General features: G+C 30.5%; 1 protein-coding gene across 3 annotated transcripts in view; it reads right to left on the bottom strand.

Annotated features, from left to right (window-relative positions):
- Nucleotides 1–26,695, bottom strand: part of LOC123696165 — a 71,272-nt gene that overhangs the window by 36,552 nt on the left and 8,025 nt on the right. For all 3 annotated transcript variants that reach the window (XM_045642219.1, XM_045642221.1, XM_045642220.1), the window contains exon 2: nt 2,970–3,080. In XM_045642219.1, coding sequence (XP_045498175.1) covers nt 2,970–3,045 — 76 coding nt within the window. In that variant the 5' untranslated portion in view covers nt 3,046–3,080. The remainder of the gene's footprint in view (nt 1–2,969; nt 3,081–26,695) is intronic.

Raw genomic sequence — 26,695 nt, 5'->3', positions numbered from 1 at the left:
TTAATAAAGTTATAAGAAACGAAGATTGCAAAAAAAATAACTAATAGAATTTATATTTTTGGTTTTATGGCATTCAAATGCTTTATAAATAAATTATAAATTTATATTTATACGCTTTATAAATTTATATATCTAATAGAGTTAAAATCATCTAATTAGAACGTAGAGAGTCTACGACTAACTCACTCAGTCTAAGACCGCAATGTTTGTACACATTTATTCTTTGAAGCATTATTGGAAAAATTTAATTTCGTGTACGTACACTCGTTTTGCCTAAGTATTAGGTAGATATTATAATAACATTAACTAGATAATATTATATTTTAACTATTTCAAACCGTGCAACAAATAAAATGTTAATCTACTTAGTAATTAATCTTAATCAGCTTTAAATGATCAGCATCAGGTTGGAAAAAGTATGTAATCGGACATCTTCAAGATGCTGATCCAAGAAACTACACAGAAAACTAACACAAAGTTCGTTAAAATTTTAATCAAGCTTAAGTTTAACTTAGCCATTAAACAAGTTTAATACTTTAAAACTTACGCCTTGAATAATGTTTTACAAAGGAGTAGCAAAGTTAGACGTAAAGATGACAATTTTTGAGATCTTAATTTAACTATTCAACAAGGATAATTGGCTGAACCAATACAGTCGTATTATTTTAAAATAAAAATGCGGTACAAATTCTACAATTAATATACATTATATTATTATACAGAGTGTCCCACTATTGGTATACTAAGCGCGAAGGGACTTGTAGTTCTGTATACACTGATCACGTAGAAAATACTTAAACAACAAAATAACATCAAAAAAAATTTGCTAAATTTTTCCTGAAAATCCATGTTTTCTTCTCTAGTTTCGCTCAGCCAGCATATACCGCTTCGCCAATGTGAGCATTTTGTCTATGAAAACATAATCTTAAACGATAAGTCACACACATGCTGGTAGAGAGTTTAAAGAATTCAAACATTTGAAAAAAAAAACTGCGTCTGGAATTTTATAAGTATTTTTTATGTACTCAGCGTATGCAAAACTATAACCTTCTTTGAGCTTAGTATACCAAAAGTGGGACATCCTGTATATTAATTATTTTACTTTTTTGTTTGTTTATAAAATATCTATACGTATTCTTTGTTCTTTTAATAAAATCTGTTTTGCAATAGAATCTCATGGGCAGTTCACATGTAAATGACTCCAAGGTTCAGGTACAAGAGGTTCCCCAATATGGTAAATAGTCGGTTACCCGTCCACGATATTGTTAATATTAAATATACAAATATGCCTTTGTTTTACGTTTACTATTCTAAAAGTGGAACATGTTGACATAACCTTTACTGTTTGCAAATGTACCTAGACCTAGGTTATGTAGGAGTGTCATTTAACAAAGTGTATTTTTAGCAGTGTTAACAAGTGATAGGAATATTTAAAGTACAAATAAAGGAAAATAATTATTTCTAACACAAAATAAGGACTTCGTATACGAGGTAGAACAATTAGTAAATCCAAATAAACTAACACGTTGATTTTCTATTTCCATCGTTAAATGAGAAGTACACTTGCAACACAAATATGGAATAACACTAAAAATAATGGGGTAAGGCTTGACAGCACGTGTCGTCACAACTAAGGATTAACAGCAACACATTTTTCATTTAACGTAGGTTTAATCGGATTTGTAATAATCCCGCTTAACTGTTTGCTTTGTTAATATTTATGTCACAATAAATTGATATAGCTCACAGCTGAACTTAGATATTTTAATCACGTTTTCAAATTTATTGAATTGGTGTAATTGAAATATGAATTATAACACTAGAAATCTCTGAGTCTTTCGAATATAATTCAAACTTGTTATATTATTTGAAACTATGCTAATTAAATTTTGTTGGAATGGGATTAAAATATTTTCTTTACCTAGAGATACCATTTCAGACTATATTATAATATAAATAAAATGTGCTCGGACTATTAACTCACCATTTCCACAAACTAATACCAGAAAATTCGTACAATGGCCACTCCATTTCTCCAGGAATTGTTTTATCGGTTTCTGTTAATTTTTTTTTTATATATTATGTTTGTAAAATCGAAATATGAATGCTATTTTTCTAAATATTGCTATGTGTCAAAATAACAATTTATCCATACTAATATTATAAATGCGAAAGTAACTCTGTCTGTCTGTCTGTTATTCAATCACGCCTAAACTACTGAACCAATTTGCATGAAATTTGGTATGGAGATATTTTGATACCCGATAAAGGACATAGGCTACCTTTTATTGCGAAATATGTACCACGGGCGAAGCCGGGGCGAACCGCTAGTTTACAATAAAAATATCTCACTTATTAGTTTTCACTATAATAGGTAACAGGTATTCACTTTTTATACATAATTCATGGAATATATATTTTACCTATTACTAATCTTACCCCAGTTATGTTTACCGTTCTACAACAACAATAATTAATATATTAAACATATTATAAGGCACAAGACCACACAACATAAGTTACAAAGCGTGGCTGTCGCTTCATTGTTCAGACCACTTCAATGCAGCTATTGAAAGGAATCAATAGATCGACACGATTTCTATGTAAATGAATATTCTGTGGAACACGATGATATGCTTTGTTCCACTGCAGTTTTTAATTCACTATAAAATGCTGGTATTAGTAAGACGTATTAGAAATTACCTAGATGAGACTATATTCCGTTTTATTTAAACAAAACAGTAATATTGCAATTGAAAGTAGTGAGAAATTAAATTTAAAATGCGTTGTAAGGTGCAAAATTATTGTTTTCAGTTTTTAAATCCAATAATGTAAAACTTACATTTAACAGACGTTATTTTTCAATGCATAGAATATACGTAGATACAAGCTGCTCGCCTTATTCATGACTAAATTATTGCATTTTCTATTGTTTATAAATATTATTTTGTTTACAGCAGTGTACCCACCAGCGTTTGCGTATCGAAGAAGGAAAGAGAACACAAGAGCGACGGCGGCGGTGTGCGCGAGCGGCGCTCGCCGCATGTCGCGCCCACGCGGCCGCTCATGCCATGCCGCTTCTGAGGACAAAATGACAATATCAATATATAATTATATAGTTGGTACTATAGAGAAGTATATTTTTATATGATAGAAGTAAATGGGCGTTTGGGTCGCCATGGTAAGGTAGTTTCACCGCCCGTCAACTACAGAGGCGCTTTCAAGAAAAGAGCGTATTTAGTTTGGTATTTTGGTAAAAGACCGGCAAAGCATATAAGCACTATAAATTTATAAAAAATAGAAAAAATTCGAGGCGGGACTCGAACCCACATCCTCTGACGCCAATGTGGGGCGGATGCTTGACCAACTCAGCCACTCGTGACGCCTCGTGATCGAATTTTTTCTATTCTTTATAATTTTATATTTATAAAGCATTTGAATGCCATAAAACCAAAAATATCAAATTCACCATAAGTACTAATCTAAAAACACTAACAATATTTATGGGCATCGATTACTTAAAATAAGGTGGCCAATCTGCACATTTGATTAATATACCGTGGATAATATTATAATAGATACTATACTAGGTAGGAGTATCACACGCACCGATCAATACATTTCGATCAATAGTAGGTACCTATTTTATTTTTTAATTAACATAGAAATAAGTTTTAATCACTAATGACTGCATAAATTTCCATTCCTTATCTAAATAGCAAACGCCTCTCCAGCCGTATCGAGCCGTGCCCTAAAAAATAGCACGCAGCGCCAAAAGCCCTTAAAATGTTTCATGTTTTATTTCATTATTGGTGTCGAAGTACTAGAAGCTTATTATTAGCTTATACTGTTATTAATATAGTTGTAATACACGTTCCGTCCGACATATTGAGTTTCTTATTAGATCGTCTAACTTTATTATTGTCTATAATCCGGGTACTAATTCTTATTGTGAATATTTAACTACCTATTAAGTATATTGATATTATTTATTTGTTATATTTTGACCTAAAAAGAAGCTTTGAATATAATTTAAATAGTCCTCGCATATTGATAAATCCAAAGAAAGACTAAAATAGATTATAAATTCATTCTCTTCGTCTTTCTCAAAAGTGTTATGATAAATAAAAATATTAACACGTCGCGTACAACTTTAAAACTTATATTTATAAAAAATAATAAAAATACCATACATGACGCATATTTGAACAGTCTTTATCGGAGCGTAGTTACTAAGTGAGCATCCATTATATAGCCCTTCCTCCATACATAAAAAGTATGTATTTTCATTAAAATTTCAGTACACTACACGTCAAAAGCAACGATGTAAACATTCAGTAACTACATAATATGGGAATACTAGTGGCTCTAAATACAAATAAAGCGCCGAATATACAAGCGTTGTTTAAACAAGACGAAGCGCTATTTATTTTATTTCGCGTTGTTGATCGTGGTTCTGTGAACTGTTCATAATTAAATGGTTTTTATATGCCATATGCAATAGTGTCTATTCAGTTCAAAGTACAATGTAGTAGTAACAGGTTAACATGTAATATTACCTACTTGAACAATTATGTACTAGCGAATTCATATACTTACTTAATAAAATTTTACAAACAAAGAACTGTATAAACGAACCAAATTTAACCTTAGTATGTCTAGTGAATACTTAATTTAGGTTCTTGTTAAATATAAAAAAATCTCACAGAATTTAGTAATTAGTAGGGTTCCAAAATGATCTACGTATAATTAATTAACTTACTAAAATACTAAGAATTTCAATTCAACCAGAACCCATTCATTTGAACAAGAAAAGTCATAGACATAATACAGAAAACAGACGATCATTTCGTAAAACTAACAATCCCTAAGGAGTAGTAAAACATTATTTAGCTCGCCACCTTTCATCTGAAATTCAGCACTCAATTACAATTCCAGATGGGAACTTCAAAAAACTTGGGTTCAAAAGCGGTAGTAACAGCATATTAATGACGCATCACAAGGCGTAAAGCCCTTTATAATGAGAGCGCTTGAAGTGTTCCGGATCCGTAGCCAGAGCTCGCCTTTATAGCGAAACTTTCATAAGTTTCCTTTTATTTGCTGTTACATTTAGCATTTTGTTTACCCAGATTTCGCATAAAACAATTCTTATGTATCGCTCGAGCGTGAATTGTACAAGAATGTTTGGTTTCTGATTTCACTATCGCGGCGTAGTGCGGAAAATTTTGGGAATTATTGAATGGTATGGCTTATTGTCGTCACAAATATTTGAGTATCGTTGATGCTATTGTGTTTATTTATTTTGTGTCGAACTAAATTGTATATATTATCAAAAAGCAACGTCATCAATTCATATAACGTTGGTGTAGAAAATTTATTAAACGTAAATTTCACATAAAATAAACAGCAATTAGCAAGTGAGCATTTCCTTTTCAAAGAAAATTCCTTAATTACATTATCTTTACTTCAAACACAGTAAATGTCCATTAAGCGACAGTTATTCATTACTGCTAATCTGTTCTCTAGAGGTCCTTATGAAAAAGGTACGATTGCTCAAAGTCACAAGTCCTTAAGTTCGTATTAAGACGATTTTGTTTCGCAATAAGCCTCTTAGACATAATGGCTCAAAGACTTACAAGATTTGTGTTCTTATTAATTACGCATGTCTAATGTGTTCAAGATAATAAGGTGTACATTTATACGTAATATGTTAATTATCAGGCATGAATATATTGCATTATTATAATTAAATTTTCGAATACAAAGAATAAAAAATCGCGTTCGTTTTTAGCCAAGGATTTAATTACAAGCATGACACTGTGTCTCTCATGTTCCTTTGTTCAACAGTTTATTAATTGTTACCCGTAAAATTTTCACCAAAAATTTCGCGTGACCAGCTGCTACGTTATTTTTTATTTTACGTTTTATAAATTAGTGTTAAAAGTTTTTTTTTTTTTTTGTGTAACGGAAATAAGATCAAAATTTTAAAATTTTAGCCTTATATAGTTTAATGATTTTCAATCTCTTTATGTATATTATATTACGTTTCACACTAGAGTTTAAACAATATCAAATCTGAAAACGGTCCAAATAGTTTCCTTGAGGTTTTATTATTTATCTTTTCGTTATAATGGCGACAGTTTCCCTTTATCTTGAAATAAATTAGACAACTTATCTAAAACATAATATAAATCTCATAAATATAATCTTAAGATTTATTGATTAAGTTATCATTATCAATATAAAACAGAAAACCGGTGTGACTAGTCTCATAAAATTTATGAAAAATGATAGTGAGATATTATTTGCTACTTACAACATATTTTATAAATTCTAGCTATAAAACAATATTCTTATCTGGTCCCTAAACTTTTATTACAATGATAAACCCGTATTATTCACGTCTGGAACCGCTCCCAACTTATGAAACTAAATGCACTTAGAGATAAGACCAAGTCATCCGACTCACAGGTCAATTTAAACGAATCGTCTGAATTTCGCTATTTATTTGACGAATAACTAGCTGCAGCTTAGGGCCGATTTTTCAATCCTTGGTTAAAACTTCGTCTAACTAAGTATTACACGATATACTTAAATGTCACCTGTAAACTGTCAAATACGGGCAATTAGAATACATTTTTGAAATGGTAGTTCAATACGTTCGATGAATAAATTTTGAACAAAGATTAAAAAATCAGTCCATATATAAATTTAATTTATTCTATTGTTGACCTTGGTTTCCGATACTGGTTATATTCAATTTAACATCAAATCATACAATATTATTATAAAACAATCGAACGTAATTATGAAAATAATTAATGAAAACATTCACAATTACATTGTGAATTTTCAATGCTTCACTTTATTACTTTTGCATGAGTTTATATGAAATACCATTTATTAATTTGCTTTAATTTTAATTTAAGATAATGAAGAAGCTCTTTCCGAAACGGTTGTAGTTCCATTCTATAATATATGAATTTCATTACAAATGAAAATGAATCAAACAGAAGAAGTAATATTTTGTTTTGTAAATAATTTCTATCAAACTTTGCCTTCGGCGTTTTGGGTAAACCATAGATTATTATGTAAACACAGTGATTTGAAAGCATTATGAAGCCCCACATGTATACAGAGAACCACTTATTGATTTTACTAGTCAACTTGTTAATATCATTAGGCACTTACAACCTTTCAGTTGCGAACCAATGCGATGTTTCTTCGAAGTTATAAATTAATATTATCTTGAATGAAATTCTCAGTAGACGTTCGTACCTCATTACGGTACTTGTTTATTGGAAATATATGTTATATTTGCATCAAAAAAGTTATGCTCTTTTACGCACATTAATATAATAACGTAATTAAATATTGTATTTCACTGAAAATACTGACTCTAAATTGAAATTTTCATCATAATTTTGAAGTGACCATCCTGAAAATTAAATATAAAATACATTTTATTGAATGTTTTAATAATTGGAAAAGTAGGTACCTATGGATGTTAATACCTACTTAATGAGCTTTCAAATATTAGAATACAGTGTCTCTACAACGGGATTAGCCATCATAGAATCTATATTTATTTTAAAGTTTTTTTCATATCACATTATTATATTAATTACTAGTTTCTAGTAAAACTGTTGGAGGTAAATAATTTTTTAACTTTTTATAAAAAAAATATGTACTTTATAAAACTGGAAGGGGTACAAAATGTAGAAACAAAATGGAAATGGCAAATTCACGACTTAATAATTAACTGTGTAAACTGCATAACGACGTTTGTTTTAAAATTTCTTTGCAAGGAACTTTTTATTCAAGAAATACTTAAACCGGTCAAGACAGAGGTCAAATTCCTCTTTATTGTATCACGCATTTAAATTTTTCTTCACTTCTGCTTTTTGATTATTTTTCGTCTGGGCTTTGGTTTTCGGAAATTGAAAACGTAAAATCCATTACGACGATTGAATAAAATGGTTTTTATCTGAGGTTCTGCATCTTTTTGAATGGAAACAGCCCTGTGTTCTCTTGGTTTAAGTAAATAATATATAGACGCATATTACGTCCGTTTCACTGATCGATTTTTTAATTCAAAATACGGTGAACTATAAAATCTATAAAATTTGTGTCACTTTATTTAATTTTTCGTCAAATGTAATAATTAAATTTATTGGGTTTTTATTAAACATACAATGCGAGACCACATAGTTGTACCTATTAATTATTAGGTACCTCACGAGTTAAAAGGTAATTTAATTTACTCAAGATATATATTGCAAACCCTATATAACTTAAATTAATATATCAATCACATTAGATCAAACATCTATATAGTTCGTCAACAAACGAAAACTAATTTCTTATTCAAACTTGACCTTCAAAACTTCCCACGAACTTTGCCCTCTGGACCGAATTAGTGGCATCAAGGAAGATCTTAATTAGTTTTCTAAATAAGAGACTTATTACTTTAGCAGTAAGTTTCACATTTATTTAATAGAAACTGTATTGGTTATTACAGTAGTTGTTATTTGTAGTAATTTTTATATACATTTGGATAATCAATTAGCAAAGGCACAAATTTCTTATTAAATACCAACTTTTAAAATAAATAAAGTAATAAGCTTTCTCATTTTCACACATAAACTTTATTAAATTATTAATTTTCCTTTTAATTGTTAAGTTAATAATGCTGACGGTTTTAGGCTATCTAGATTAATAAATATTTAAACTTTATAGCGCCAAGCAATGTGGCAACCCCGCGCGCCTAAAGGACTCGTCGACCGCCCGTTCGGTTTCGGGATACGACGTAGGTATTTAAAAGAGAAAGTTAGTTAGTTACAATCTCGCCAGCGTCCAGCCATGTCTCTGCGCTTTTAAAATTATTCATTGTAACGGTTTTGATCTGATCCTTGTAGTATTTTGTGTTTTTTAATATTATAATAAATGTTCTTTTATCAGTAATAGTGTATAATTCCAATAAACCCATTAACTAACGAACCCAAACTATAACTTGTTATTAACAAGTCACGCAAACTATAACAAAATTAAAACATTACTTGTAGGCTGAAATTTAATTATTCCAGGCATAACAGTACATACAAATGAATACCTCGCTCCCTCACCTATATAATCTTCTAATAAAATACTAGAAAGGTTATAATTGAATCAATAAGAGTAAAAGGAACACTTATAACGCAATGTCTCTATCACGTTCCATTCTTTGCTTTTAAATTGATTATTTAATGGAATGCTTTACAATATCCTTACAATACTCAAAGGGCAAATTGAGTTCTTACGATTATTGATTCCATTGAAATTCAAACAGTATGTGAAGCGAATCATTGAGTGAATGGGTGTGACAATAAAAGTCCCAGACGTCGAGATTTTTACGTAAACATAAAAGCCCGGTTTTGTATGGAATACTAACAATGTAAAGGATTTGGGAAATCTCATAAAAGATATAAGCCCACTTGGGATTGATTGTATCAAAATATAAATAGAGCATTTTGTATAATTTTCAATTGTAGAGAGAAGAAATATGGATACAATTTTAACACGGATTAGTGAATACCGTACAGGTATGAATCTTCCTAACTACACGTCTATAGTCTTCAGACTAGCGTATCGACATAGAAAATTTGTAATGGCGATTAGGATTATTGCCTTTCTTCAACAAGGTTCACTACATTATTAAACAATTCTGACTAAACAAGACTTCAATAAATTGCGGTTTAATAAAAGCTATTACTTATTGTAAACCCCATTTAATGAACTTCTCATAACAATACAAATTTCTAATAAATTCCAAATAACTATAAATCAGCTCGTTTTACGTTAGCATTGAAATATTCCACAATAAATAGGTTCATCGTACAGTTCCAAAGTTAATTAGGAATGGAACTCAACTTGGAACAAGTTTCACAATGTTGGTAGCATTTGTTCGAATACACTTTTCAATTAATCCTGCGTCACAGTCAGGTTACGGTTTGTGTTCGTCCTTTTTTGACATATAAATTATGAACATATTATATTCAACATACTGCTAAAACATAATAAGCGGTATTAAGTTTTTAATTAGTCATAAAAAGGGATGAATGAAACTCATTTGAATCTCATCCCTTGCATGATAAATTTAACTTGAAATGATTGAGTAACTTTTAGGGACATAAAATCTATGCTACCCAGCGGTAGGTGTAAGAATAGAACCATATCAATTTCAAGTCACTCTTGGAATATTTAAGAGATAAATTATAATGTGACGTCATTAAATGACAATTTTACGGAAAAACATGAACTCCGTATAAAGTATCAAGATGGAACTTCCTTCAGGACATTAATTGCTTAGCATGTGTAGGTCATACATCACGGTCTTTCAATTACAAGCTTCCCAGCACCCCGGGAATCCATCTATCTTAATTAAGGCTACTAAATTATCCTACGTTAATTCTGTTTATTCATTACACGGAAACTTAGTAGCGTACCAGTCAATACAGATAAAAAATCAAACTTTTTATACGGAGTTTAAAATACAAACGTAGATTTTTAGTACCTAATTTTGCAATATGTTTTGAATTTGGTAATATAATTCTTTCGAAGAGGTTAAAGTTGAAAACTTCGTTGAGTTTTTGTTAAAAAGAAAGCTTTTTCATAACTTTTCGCGTGTTCAGGTACCTACATAGAAACTTGAAAAGATTTGCAAACCGAATTAGATTTTAAAAAATACCTGAGTAATGTATTTATTAAAAAAAATTGCATTCATCATAATTTCTTTATGTTTTAAGTAATAAATTGTTGATACATATCTGTATTATGGCTAAAATACATATGCAACGACATAAAACTTCAATAGACAGAAACATAACCCTTAATTAATTATATCTTTGTACATTCTTCAAGTAGATTTACCTTTATAAAAAGGTATGTGTACTTACCCTACATAAAATATCATCATATAATAATAAACTGCAGCACAATGAACATACGAACATAATAGACATACCTAACACAAGTATATTTATTCAAATTAGTTGCTTAGGATTAATAACATAAGGGAGGAAAAGCAATCACAATATTTTATACAAGGCTTTCTTTGGGTCTTATTAGAATCCAGTAACAAGTACTGTATGGGGATAGAAAGATAATTTCGAACGGTCTATAAAGATTTTATTAAAGGAAAAGAATAAACTTCAATAATATGAAAATGCAACTTGACTATTTTACGAAATCTTTGTCGTAGAAACTCGTTTGAATCGAGCTTGTTTCTCATGGCATGATTTGAAAATTATAAAATATACCTAAAATCACCCAGGATTTCATAAGAACATGAAGAAAATATTTTCACCAGAAAAAATTTCATTAAAGTTAAAAAAAAATAGGTTTATATATATATTGCTATACAATATTGTTACCCTAACATGTCAAATCCATAGAAATATTATGTATTGCAAAATAAAATAGGAACGTGTGAAGGAAATTGTAATTGGAAACACATCACGTGGAAGCGAATTGTGTAAACATTCCTCAACTTGGATTGAGACCAAACAAAGCTTAAACCAGCCAATTTCGCAGGGCTGCCACGTTTTTTGAGCGAATGCTATAGAGAGAGCAAAAAACTTGGTTTTTTGTGTGTATATTTGTAACGTTTTACCTCCAACTAGAAAGCTACGACTTTACCGATTAACGTAGGCTCTATATATTATTATTTATAGTTGTCAGCATTTCTACAACTTAAGTGGTAAGGACTAAGGATATAATTTTAATTTAAAAAGATAGACTTACAGTAGATACAACCGATAATGTAAGTACAATATATAAGTATACAATATAGTACAATATCTACAACAAAATAGAAGATAACGAGAATATGATATAGATATACCTATTATACGACAAGAATACCAAAAATAGCTAATAGAAGAAAGTTTCTAGAGATATTTATTTAAAAAAAACAGGTTTTTGCATAAAAAAATTAAGAATGTTGTTTGATTATTGCTACAGCCCTATAAGAGCTTAGTGGACCGTTGAAACTAACAAAGTAGAGTCTGTACTGATAACCACCGGGTTAATAGATTCGTCAGTTTGTGTATATTTCAATTTAAATTTATTAAGCTTTTTAGATTTTCAGATTACTTCGCCTTTTTGGCGATGAAGACACATTACTTCAATATCAGTTCTTTTTCTTATGAACATTGACCGACAATTCTCATTAAGAAAAGATTCCTAATAAGTATACAAAAGTATACTTATGCTCAATACCTACGTTCACCGTCTATACTGATTCCAGTCTAAGTTTAGCTGTATTAATTTCCCACACAATATTACAATGATGTAGACTAATATTTTCTCATTCTTCTTTGGAAGATTGAGAAAATATTAGAACTTTCTTCTCGTACTGTCCATTTTATACAATAACCTTTATAATAAATCGCTCTATTTACGAAGAAAATCACACATTTATTTCAATAAATTATTTTTGTACTTACTACATTAAAATATCTTATAATGATAATAACATCACAAAGATATTAAATAAAGTCTGCACATATGTGCTGAACAAATAAAATAATATATAAAATAATAATATGTAAGTATACCTAACTATGTTTTACTAACTACGTCCTACAGAGTTAATTCAAACGCACCAAACTCAATAGAATAAGCAAATCATTGAGGCAATAACTCTGCAAACTCCAGCATACAGCTGACCCTCTGAGATAAACAAAGCCGACACTATCCAGCCAAATCCCGTCACGGTTGTGAGTGTAGGGAAAGCTTTATTTAAAATATGGATTCTGTCGACGACTGTCCAAGTAAATCCCTTTATATCTGAGAACGAATATATCGCAGGTAACCAAGTGTTGTATTTCATTTAAAAATACAAACTTACGGTGACATCATACGAAAAGAGAATTTTATGCTTTAGGTTATTTGAATTTTATGCTTGTTTTATTGCGATATAAATGTATAATATAATAACTTTCATTTATAAAAATATATGCTATGCTTTATCTTACCTTTTCTCTAAAACATTGTTAACTATAAATATCGACTTCGTGATCCTCCCTAACATGAAACACATATTGCAAGTAAAACATTAATCAATCCTCACATATTATATTCGAATATCGAAATACAATGACGATTAACCGAAATCAGGTCAAAAAGCTAATAATCCGCGTCTATTTCAACTGTAATCGATCGACTCCAACCCACTGCACTACATTGTGACTTGTGTGATGCCCTAAAAATAATAAAACATTCTAAGCCTGGCTTAATATCAAACATGCATTCGTCACGCGATTTCAAATCCATTACAGTATTTTTGGACCGACAGTAACTTTATGAGCGTAAAATTAAAATGTATAATTTACTTCTTGTTTTTAATGTGGCTCCGTCGAAATAAGTATTGTTAATTCATTTGCAATGCAATCATGAAAATTCAAAAGCTTGTAGAATATTGTAAATATGTTTGCTTTTCTGTAAAATGGACATTTAAATTTATATTTAAAAGTTCAAATGAAGTCATAATATTATCTTGCAGCAATATTTCTTCATCATATTTACATGCATCCAATACACAACATATCGAAGAATTCTTAGGAGACCAGACTTTCTCTGAGTCGATGTAAATCGTTCAAAGATTTCCAGCTCATGGTATTTGATATTGCAAAATATGGAAAAATGTCATTCAGTGTCCCCAGCGGAAGATACATAACATTTAGAATATAACTTTGCAATATATGAAGGATTTCATTGCGTTTACATATTATATCTTACGTCATAATAATTGAAATTTAAAGTCGCATCTTTCATAAGTTACGAGTAACTTGAGTAATTGAAGTAAAATTAGGTGCTATTCACGTACTCTTACTTTGTCAACTTTCATAGCGAGTAGTTACGATATTTTGTTGCATTTGTATAATGTACAATATTTTGTTAAAACCTAATTGTACTACACTCAGTAATTATAGTGTAGATATTTCGGTAGAGCTATTTAATAGACAACAACTTTTCCGGTTAAAAAAGGCAATTTGAATTTTAAAGTTTGTAATTGATTAATCGGTATCCCAGTTTTTTCTTCTTCCACATGCATAATATGATAATATTTATAAATTACCAAAGAATACATAGTACGTGAATTATCGTGCATCTGAATGTACCCTCATTAATTCAGATATCTAGTAAATCTACTGAATTGGAAACATAGAGGGGAATAATTTAAATCCTAATGTACCAGGTTATGGTTTACTCTGTGGGTTTACTATATAATAAATATAGTGTGACCTTGAGTGTGACGTAAGTCTGACGTTGCTTTTCCACTTCTTATTTAAACGGTTAAATGCCTACGTCACTAAGTTGGAGTAAAAATAAAATATTACGATTGTAAGTATATTTTTAGATCTAAGAAGTCTACAACTTGCAAAACTTAATGTACTTATTTCTGCTTATCGGTTATTTTTTATTACTTGCCTTTAATATTTTGTATATTTTTATCGTTATGAGGCAGGTAAGGGAAATAAGTACTTATATTTAAAACCATTCAATATTCTCACTATGATTTTTAAAAAACTAAACTACGTAAGTAACCAATATATAACGACACTAATCACTAATGTTCTTAAAATAATAATATTTTTGAACATTTATTGCTAGATGTTCATTATAAAATGAACATCTAAGCAACATTCCAATCTAGAAAAAACTAACACTCACAACTTACCATAGATTAGAAGAAAAGTATTAAAAGAAAAAAGAATAAATAAGCAACGACCAATTGACCCATATATTTTAAATCAATACTAAACAGTCAATCAGATCCCATATACCGTATTGGATCCTAATAATTAAAAAGTTACTGGAGCGTGAGTGAAGTGATTGATATTAAGTTGACGCTCTCAGTGTGAAACGAATTTATTAATTACACGTTGGTGGCAAATGAAGTTGACACAAACATATTGGAAAATTATTTGGCTAGCGGTTTCTTCATTATAAAGTTACTACATCAGTTTAGTTCTGAACTGAAATGGCAGTGCGGTATTCCTTTGCTTTGGTTTCGTGTAAAAGTGATTTCAGTAAAAAGGTATTTCACATGAGGTTAAATAATCTAGATACAATGTTATGTTATTATAAAGCATTCGATATTATGTAATGTATCACAAAATAATTAAGCAATGTACCTACATAAGTCAAACACATAATTTTTAACTACATCGTAATTTTTCTTACGCATTCTTCATTTTCGCACTTCTCTTTTTTATTCCAAAAGAATGTTCGCGGAAGAATTCCAACCAATAGCCGCAGCCCCCATCATTAAGGGCGCGTTTATATGACATGGAATGTTACCGCGCGGCGAAAGTACGGTGACTGCGCGGCCACGCCACTGCGAACCCGGACCATTTCCAGTTGAACGTAAAGTTCGCAGAGCGCGCAGCCACCGCGCGGCCGCCGCGCGGCCGCCGCGCAGTTAGTTACTCAAAATTAATTTCTACATTACGTCCTTGTTAATAAAACATAAATTTGCTATAACTGAACAGCCACCGCGCGGTGACCGCGCTCGTCGTCTAACTGCAGCCTTAAGCGGCTCGACGGAACACAGTGGGGTTTTGGTCGGTAAGAATCCGACATAACCCACGGCTCCTTCCTCGGGGGCCGTGGGTATCTTTGGAAGATTTCCCCACTTTAAAAAAAGTCATGATTTTTAACATTTTATCTGCGTAATAAAAGTTTAAAATGCATTATTATTATAAACTCTTGCCATTATATCTCTATCATAAAACTTGAGAGCTAATAAATGCTTAACTATATCATAAATATGATATTTGTGGTGAGGATAATATAATTTATGAGTTTTATAAGCTCATTATTGTTTTAAGCCTTCACCCATTTTATTGAGCTATTATCATATTAATATCGTATAAGTTAATAGGAATAAATTGCATGCCAGCAAAATTATTATAATAATGATCAAAATTGTTGCATATTTTAAGAACGTTTCCAATAAGCTACTATAAAATAATTTTTTCATTTACCTAGTTATGTCTTCATTTTAAAATTATTTATTTATTTTTAAGCTTACACTAATAATAATCTATAAATTAGACAGAGATTAACTAATTAACATTTCAGCAAAGGCGTAATATATTACTTGGTCTACACTACAGTAGGTAGTGTAGTGTAGTGCAGTAGGTAGGTTACGCGATTATTTTAATGTTAAATAAACCTTTTTTTTTCTAGATTTCAACTAAATTAACTATGATATAATATTATGTTAAAATGATATAGAATTTCATTCTAGCATTGAATACATAATTTGAAATAGGGACGTCGTAGAAAATTCTTACCGAAACTGCATTAAAATTATACTAGGTACCTACCTCAGAAATCCAGACACAATAGGATTACAAATTCCATTAAAGTACAATATGGTATTAAAGTAGCCTTGGTGTTTGAGATGAAGAAATATATATTATTAAAGGTACTGGACAAAACTATCAATTAAGATAAATTATATCACACATTTGTAGTAATAATGACTGTTCTGACAAATTATGAAGAACGCCGTGACAAAAATATTAATCAATGCAGCATTTGCGACATCGACATATTCAAATATGGCTCTTAAATTTATTATTTAATCAAAATAGCAATCTCTGTGATTAATCATCGATAATGTTCAATATTACACCGTAATAAACCATTGAGTTTACTTCGAAACGTTTACAAAAGATGAATTACTCGTAATTTAGATAATGCTCTTCATTACAGCCACTTTTGTTAACAAACCCACACAATTCCCGTTCAATCATTACACGAAATCAAACTGTAGAATTACAGAAACATAAATAACAGGCAGATAGCGATCGGACGCAAATACCATCGGCTCAAAGAAAACAAAGACTTGATGAACGGTTTATCGCAAGTTTATGTGGTTCGTTAAATGTATCCCGTATTTTAAAATGCCAGTACAGTTTGCAACAATTTAATTGATATCAAACGAATGAAGCTGAAACTTTTATGTAGCACACGAATTGAATATATTGGACAGTTGTTTGTAGAATTATCAATAAAAATATATCTTAATGCGTATGAATTCAATTTTGTTTATTTGAGTATGCGATCGTTTTAAATTGTATATAAAATGTAAGAGATACAAAAGTTTAGTGGTGTAATCTAAGTCTGGAAATATTTCGTCCATATCTGCCCCTAAGGAATTTCCTGGTGTCCCTTGTTCAAACAAGTTTGATGGAAACTCGTAGAACAAACACGGGACATTGGATTACAGACTTTCTCCATATTGTCTCAGCGAGGTGGTCGAAATCGGAAATATTTTCTCAATATATTCTGCAGAACATTATAATTTCTACATTAAAAGTATACGTTAAAAATTATCACATTTTACATATTTTCATATCTGTTAATGTCTTGTCTCTTGTTCTTTTCTAGTAGGAAACAACCATTTCCTTTGATACGAAGTCTAAGCAGGACAATAATAGAAAAAAAAGAATCACATAATTATTAACTCAATATGTATAACTATATTATAATTCAGTATTCTTCAACGAGATTATTACACATCCGCCAAGAATTTTGATGAAAGTTTGCACCATAAAAATGTAATTTGTCCACGCGGGCAAGAAAATACAATGATGTTAATTAAAAATCATATCACTCCACTTAAAGTGTATTGTTGGCAAATACAGTTAAGCGAAGTGTTACTAAAAACAAAGTTTCAGAGGTTAATTAGTCACTCAGAGAATGTAATCAGGTCTGAGTGAATCCTGAGGGGCAATTAACTTCACCCTCACGTTTGAGTGGCTGACCTGACGGAAGAAGGAATATCTTAGATTGTTATTTACAACAATATATTAGTATTAGATACACACTTGTATTGGTTTATTTTTATTGAGTCCGTTTTTGTAAAAAACATATTTGGAAGATTTGTAAAAACCACACTATCATTAGTATAAAATAATAGAGGCATAATATATTGTTATAAAATTGAATATATCTTACATAATATCTCGACACAGGAATTTTTGTTGTAGTTTTAAAAATGTAGTAAATTTCATATTTCGTTTATTTAAAATCGGAATTGAAACTACAATAAAGTTAAATGAGTTATTACATAAGTTAATTTTATTTAAATAAAAATTAAAACTTTACTCAGCCATTTTTTAATTATGCATCACAATGTGGACATAAATAAAAAAAGTTTATATCCAGTATCCAGAGTAATATATTTACCTTAGGGTCCAAACATTTCATTTGAAATGAAGGCATCGCTCGCTACCTTTTAATTTAAATATAACCTTACAGTCCTACCTTTACCTTTGAAAAATATTTGCGCACAAAGAACCCCGTCCATTGTGCCTACACTTTTGTTATTTCAATGAATTAGAAATATGTTTTATCATTTTCATATGTTATTAAAATTTACTAAGAAAACGTCTAAATAAAGACATGGAGGCGTCAATTATAACTGTAGACATTTTTAATGTAATATTATATTTTCCCGAAAACATGATAACTGGAAAATTTGACGAGATATATTTTGCTCACGTAAATATTTATTTACCTTAAGATGAAAAAGATTTGCTAAGGAATTCACTTTACTATATTTCGCAGACAACTGGTTAAATCAGCCGTTACTATAAATAATTATACCCCTACTCCCCTAGTTTATATTTATACATAACTTACAATTTGTTTTAATACTACAACGAAAACTAAAAAAAAACCTGTTCCCTCCATGCTGTACTAAATTTAAAAAAAAAATGTTCAAATTCGCATCGCCTGAAATACTTTTTCGTTTCAATCTAAATCAAAGGCAGTGACTGCATAAAACTGAAAGCCTCAAAGCCAACTTCGGTATGTAAAGAAGTTAACTGCTATTCATGTTTCGTGTAAACATTTAATAATTGCGCTGAGCATAAATTTAAATACATAACGTTAAATTTATCAAAGGAAAAGGTCACTCAGTTTTCGCAAACTCAAGCGTGCAAACGTCGCGTCGCGTCGGAAGGAATTCGAATTCTTGTCAATCATGGATAGTGATACCAAAGCAGCGATTAGAATTTGTCAAAGAAATAAATACTCAAACGTCATGAATAATAAAGAGACACGCGACGCACGATCGATAGATGTATACTTGAAAGGTAAAATTCCTACACATCGACACGTCTGCGAGGAATTACCGACTAATACGTATCGATTTTGTTCGGACAGAACAATTAATATAGAGGTAGTTTGTAGTATTGAGTACGTCGTAGTATTGGTCTATGGGATACACAATAAGAAACAATATTCATTACTGGAATGTATTCCATTGTAATAGTAGCGTTAGCTACTATTAAGTATTCTGTGGTTATAGTAATTTGTAGACATTCTCTTGGTTTTAGGGAACATAATAATTATTATTATTAGGAGTAGATTAATTGGTACCTACTTAAATTTTGTCAAATAGATATAGAGGCACGGCGAGGAATCATATGCCATAAAACAGTAAAAAATAAAAGTTAAAAAGGAACAGCTAAGTTTAATTCTGTGAAACTACGTAAAAGGCGTGGGTAAGTTTTTCATCACACTAATATAAATTATTAATTCTAACACATTTCCCCGTTCAAACCTACAAAGTTTACTCGTGGGAATTACGGCGATAATACGGACAAACTTTCTCTATGAAATATTTACAATATAATGCGGAGCAATAAGAAATCTGTATCTATACGAATAACATTATATAAATCCAAAAAGTTTGTTTGTTTAGTTGAACGCAATTATCTCAGGAACTATTTATCGAAAAAGGCTAAAGGATATAATCATCATGCTGAGTCTACTAGGAGCAGAGCAAAGCGGGTGAACCCACATGGCACAGTAAGAAATGTCCAATAACAAAAAGTTTGTATCGTTTGGTGTGTATGACAACGTACAAAAACATCACGTGCAGTTTAAATAGCAGTACAATAACAATACAGTTATACGTATTTATGACGAAAGCATTCGAATATCTCGTGGCGCATCATCACGGTAGAAGACACGTGAATCATAGCGGCTCAAAGGCTCAATATAATCAATATTGAGCTACGTCATCAAATCGTTGAGCACTGTTGATTTTACATTCTATCCTATTCCTACTATTATCCTATTATAAATGCGAAAGTTTGTGAGAATGGATGTATGTGGTATGTATGTTTGTTATTCTTTCACGCAAATACAACTGAACCGATTCCAATGAAATTTAGCACACATATAGAGGATAACTTGGATTAACACATAGGATGTGATAGGAGAGGTTTTATCCCGGAATTCCCACGTGAACGGGAACTATGCGGGTTTTTCTTCGAAAACGCGGGCGTAGCCGCGGGTGGAAAACTAGTGATCTATAATATCTACACTATAATGAACTGTATTTTTAGTGAAAGCTGAATGAAGGTTGAAGTAAAGTCTGTAACGGACATAATATATTATGTAACTATATAAAATCTATTATTGCTGTTAAAAAAACAATATATTAAGTGTAATTTATGAACTCCCACCAAATTAATGAATGCAGTGTTATTTTTATTAATATAAATAGAAATGTTGTCGAGATGAAACAGAATGCGACAGTCGTCGTTCTTTGATTCGATTGTTTTGAAATTTCCCAAGGAAATTACTAAGGAAACCGACCTATTTACGAATCGGTCAGGTCAACAAAGTTATGTTTCTTTGTAACTTCATAAGTAATAACATTTTTGCAGCAGGTACTATATCTTGTGACGTCATGAAACATATCATTTTTTGAACTACTGATTTCCTAGAAAATTTTCTTCTAATAGGTATTTAGATGTATCGTCAAAGTTGTTTGGAAAAGCTTATCTGAAAGAATTATTACCTGCCTGTTTAGTGGGCGTAGCCGTTGTCAAAGCACTATGTTATAAAGATTTCATTAAAATTAATGGCGTAGGTACTACAAAAATTAGCTATTATTTTACCCCTGGCTATGCTACAACTTTAAGTGTTAACGCAAAACTGTGCTTAAAAGGTCAAACTTTAATTATAAATATCAATTGAAATTATGAAACAGTAGTTTTATAACTCCTTTTTTTTGGAAAATCATTGTTTTAGTGATTTTTGATGTTTAATTCAATCATGGAATCAACTTGTCCCAGGTTAAGGTTTTTTATGGCTTATGTTGTTTCTAAGCTATTATTAGAACCCTTTACAGTTAACATCATTTGAGGGCGCAATACAATACAATCCCTTATATAATTTTCTCAAATCAACTACGCTATTCCATAAAAAAAAAGAATAAAAATATTATGAAATAGCGTAGTTATTTGCTCTATAATAATACCGAATAACATGTTATAATACTGACATAATACCAGTTATGTACGAATATGTCACAGCCAATCTCACACGTTTCTACATCTTGCTTGCATAACGAGCGGTTTCCCGATATTATAATAATATATGACTTTGATATTATTCACCAGAAAATGGGAGCAAACTTTAATGGAAATAAAAGAAATTATGAAGGAAAATAACCAAAGAATTCCTAAATAGTTCAATTTCTCAAGTAACTCAAAATGTAACAAGATATTATTTTTAATATATAAAACTCAAAGGTGACTGATATAGTGAACAATCAACGCACAGCCCACTGCCCAAACCACTGGACGTATAGGGCTGAAATTTGGCATGCAGGTAGATGTTAGGACGTAGGCATCCGCTAAGAAAGGATTTCCCGAAATTCTTGCGGGAACGGGGAAAAACGGGGATGCACGTACAAAGTCGTGGGCGGAAGCTAGTCTATCGATAAATGATATTCCCCGTTTTGTAAAATATTGATACGATTTTATCAAAAGTTATGAACAAGAGATAGTTGCATGTATAATAATATGTTGTGCCTGCATCTTGCTAGCTATCAGCTATCTTGGCATGAAACTTTGTAAATAAAATTCAATTTTTTGCAAGTTATGATAACTTTTAAACTGATTTTCAAACAAATTATTTTAGATAGTAAAATAATCATAATTTTTAAACATATAACTAAATATACTAAATTGATAGTCGATATACCTAAATTTTATTAAAATTGTTTTCAAGGTTTTCAATAATCAATACTAATCATTATTTTCAATTACCCTCAAAATATCCATTATATTTTAATACACTTTATGGCTTTTCATCAAACGTAGGCGCCATGTTCATTAATCTTGATTAAGTTGAGTAATTAGAAGATAAATTGTTCGATTTCACGCTTTAAACAGGGACAATAAATAAGGAAATTAATTACCTATATAATGACAATAGGTATTAAAAATACGATTTTCTTAAATTTCTATACACACATTAAAAGAAAACAGCTTTAACTTTAAATTATAAAATTCAGACTTTAATTACATAAACTTTCTTTCTTATACACATTAATTGCTCACCCACATTTTGTTTTACTTATTTCCTATACTGTAAAGGTTGCCTGGTAGAGATTGCTACCTAGCGATAAGGCCGCCCTTTGATTATTTTAAGTATGTATATTGTTACTGTACTGTTGCTTTTTTATTTCTATAGCAATAAAGGATATTCATTTATTCATTCACATTTGACACCCAAAGTCTCTCAGAAGATTTATCGAAATGAAATAGAAATAAAAAATAAACATATAATTTTATAAAGGTATCAGTATTGTGTTTATACCATTATTAAAAACATCAAACATTTTACCTATCAATAACGTTTAACTATTTAATAGATCGATTTTACAAATTAATGGTTCGGTCTACTGTTCTTCCAAGGACGAAAGTGCGTTAGCCAACGATTTTAGTAGGTGTATAACTTTTTATAATATAAGTAATTTATGTTAGATAGCGGTATTATTATTATAGAGGACAAAGGACTCTTGTATTATTCATATATTACCTATATAATGTTCTCACGGTTCGTTCTTCCTATATTCATTGTGTTATCATCAAATATCTCTCATATTGACATCACAAATATACAATCCTTAAGAATAAATAAAAATTTACTCTATCCCCTTAAATTATATATTTAATTTTCTTAGCATAATCAAAATGTCTCAAAAAAGACAAACAATATGAGATCCTTGTTTTAATTCCAACGTATTCTTTATTATGTTTTCATTATGAATTATAGGAATAACAGTATTTATTTCATTAAATGAATAACAAAATGCATAAGAACCGTTATTTTATTGAGTAGATAATAGATATCTCTAATATTTTGAAAATTGGATATTTTCTGCTTCATTTTGCAATAAATTTAAAAGGAAACTCCTTTAAAATAGTTAATCATTCATATAAATATATTCGTATAATGCTAAGAACAATCACATACTACTTTTCTGATTTTTATCCTTTTATCTTAAAATAAAAATACATTGGCTTTCACATTTATAAAAATCGACCATAAATGAAGTAATTCGGGTTAAAGTTACCTTGGACGTAACGATTCCCCTGTGAAAACTACAATCTTGTGGATTGTTAATAAATAAATAAGGAACATTCTCAATTGCGTTATAAAAATAACTCACTCTACAAAATAAATAGAAATAAAGTATTCTTTATTGAGTATAAAATAAAATTGGCTGCCAATAAATTCAAAACATTCCAAACGAAAAAATAGTAGTGTAGAAAAATAATGTAAAATAAAAACCTAGCCGTGAATCCGAAATGGACGTACATTTTACATGTTAAAAGTTCAGCCAGTATCAATTTAAAAGTTGGTTATTTCTGCGATACTCTCGAGGCTAAATCTGACTAGACTTCGTTATACTATTAGCATGTTAAGCGACAATTCTGTAGAATTCAGGTCAATGACGAAGAGTCAAACATACTACTAACTATACTTATACTTATAAGCTTGCTCTTAAATTCTCCTGTAGCAACTATTACTAGCTCGGTAGTCGGTTCCTACATCTTGATTCGAAGCTCAACTGACATATCTAGAACACGTCGCGTCAAAGTAAAAATACCCCTTCAGTTACTCAATTTAAAATAGCACAAACGTCAAATGTTACTCATCACAATTGTAACATCTAAATGAAAATATATTTCTATTAAGAACGCACAGGAAATGGATTTTTTAATCTTTTCATTTCAAAGGATGCTTAGAACTTTGCATTTCAAACGTTGATAATGATGTCTGATTAAAATTGAGCCCTATTATACTGAATAATGAAACAATTTTTTAAAGCCGGCTGAGAGGGGCTTAGGCACGTCAGTTTACGTATTACCTACTGGCGGAATTTTAAAATATTTTTTATTTTGTTTTTGAATAAAACTGAAACATTAAGGTAGGTATGTGTTATATCCTCCTTGCAATACGTCGTGTATTATATTAATCCGTCATTTCAAACATTTTTAGTGCAAGTTTTTCGATATAGCAGTACAAGTAGGTAGTCATCGCAGTCAATAAGTAGATAATATCATGTAATGCTCTAAGTGTATCAACTATTTATATTCAATATGTACGCAAATATATTTAGTTTGTGTACATATTAGAATGTTTAATGTGAACAAAGTCAATATTATACGTAGATGTTTACCTTATTATATTGAATAGAACAAACTTCTCGTAACAGCCACAGGCGAAGTGAATATCGTACAAATATCCAACGTCCTATCATTCCAAAAACTCAAGCGCCCTGAGTCGATAAATTTAGAATGTATTGATATTCGCACACTTTCCTTTATCATTCTTTATCATATCCCTAAGGAAACATTCCGTTCAAAAACTTAAAGAGTTTCTATAATACCCACCTTTCAGGCTTTCTTTATCGCTCCTTACTTTGACATTTAGCTTCCGCACGCATAAATTCTACTTCCGTGATGTAATAATTTAGTAGTGTAATTCTAATGTGGTCGTTATCCGAACGCGTAATGAATAAATCGGAAATTGTTTTTGTACATTTCAATTAGGACTTATTACGTCCAAAATTATTAAAAAAAATTAATTTGGAACAATTTTTTGTACTTTTAAAATAAAAGAAAATTTCTTTTTTAAGCAAACTCTCTGCGATCGCCAATGGAAACCGAAATTACGTCTTTAAAAATGGATCGTTTAATTAGCAAAACGTCAATCTAAAAGTTCTAGCATAATGATTTATGAATTTTCAAATCTATTTAGATTACAGAACGGGTTCTTTGTAAAACATTATTGCGAAATATTCTTTGTTGAAATATTTAAATGTTAAAGTTAAAAAGAACAATTGATAAATTAATTGGTTAAGCTTTCTATAGAATTTTCTAAGAGAATTTTATACATTGAGGGCTGATTTTTCAATTCTTAGTTAAAACTTAATCGTCGAATAACGTACGACACTACCATTTTAAAAATGTATTCTAATTGCCCGTATTTGAAAGCTTACAGGTGACATGTTAATCGTAACGTGTAATAATTAATATCTACTTTACGGGACGGATAAGTTTTAACCAAGGATAGAAAAATCGGCCCTTATTTTTGTATACTAGATAGGTACCAATACTTTCAATAAACAAAACAATTAGGTATTTTATATAATTTCAAATGCCTTCAAGTATAGGTACTTTTTATAATATTATTTTTCGATAATTAAATAGAAACTGCTGTCCATAACTGTATAGGTAGATAATATTTGAATCAGGGCTCGGAAACCGGTTTAAATTCTTAACCGGTTTCGGTCATTGACCCAAAACCGAAATTGATTTAGGTTAAAGGTTGCACTTTACCGGTTTTTACCGGTTTATGCGAAATACCGGTTTTTCATTAATATTGGTTTTGGTGGTGAAAATTAACCGGTTAAAACCAAGTTACATAAGGATTCTCGGCCCCCGCTACCCTCGCTCGACGGGCCTGGACGTTGCGAAGTCATTTAGTTACAAAATTCTTAATCGCACTCAAGTTCGCAATTTTAGTTTATATTTGAATTTTGAATTTGATACTAGATTTCCGCCCGCGGCTTCGCCCGCGTTTGCAAAGGAAAACCCGCATAGTTCCCGTTCCCGTGGGATTTCCGGGATAAAAACTATCCTATGTGTTAATCCAAGTTACCCTCTATATGTGTGTTAAACATCCATACATCTATACTTACAAACTATATTTTAGAATAGAATATATTAGATATATTAGATACTAGCTTCCGCCTGCGACTCCGTCCGCGCGGAAAAATTAAGAAAAATTAAGTTTTATTTTTTTTCTACGTATTTTTCCGGGATAAAAAGTATCCTATTTTATGCCCAGGATAATAAGGTATAATTATACCAAGTTTCATCGAAATCGAACCGTTAGTTTTCACGTGATGCCTGAACATACAGACAGACAGACAGACAGACAGACAAAAATTTTTTTAATCGCATATTTGGGCTTGTTATCGATCCAGTAACACCCCCTGCTATTTATTTTTTCAATATTTTCAATGTACAGAATTGACCCTTCTACAGATTTATTATATGTATAGACTAGCTTCCGCCCGCGACTCCGTCCGCGCGGAAAAATTAAGATTTATTTTTTTCTACGTATTTTTCCGGGATAAAAAGTATCCTATTTTATGCCCAGGATAATAAGGTATAATTATACCAAGTTTCATCGAAATCGAACCGTTAGTTTTCACGTGATGCCTGAACATACAGACAGACAAAAATTTTTTTAATCACATATTTGGGTTTGGTATCGATCCAGTAACACCCCCTGGTATTTATTTTTTCAATAT

Source organism: Colias croceus, chromosome 12, assembly GCF_905220415.1.
Source record: "Colias croceus chromosome 12, ilColCroc2.1".
Taxonomy (NCBI): domain Eukaryota; kingdom Metazoa; phylum Arthropoda; class Insecta; order Lepidoptera; family Pieridae; genus Colias; species Colias croceus.
The sequence above is the reverse complement of the archived record's forward strand: the minus strand, read 5'-3'. Positions and strand labels throughout refer to the sequence as shown.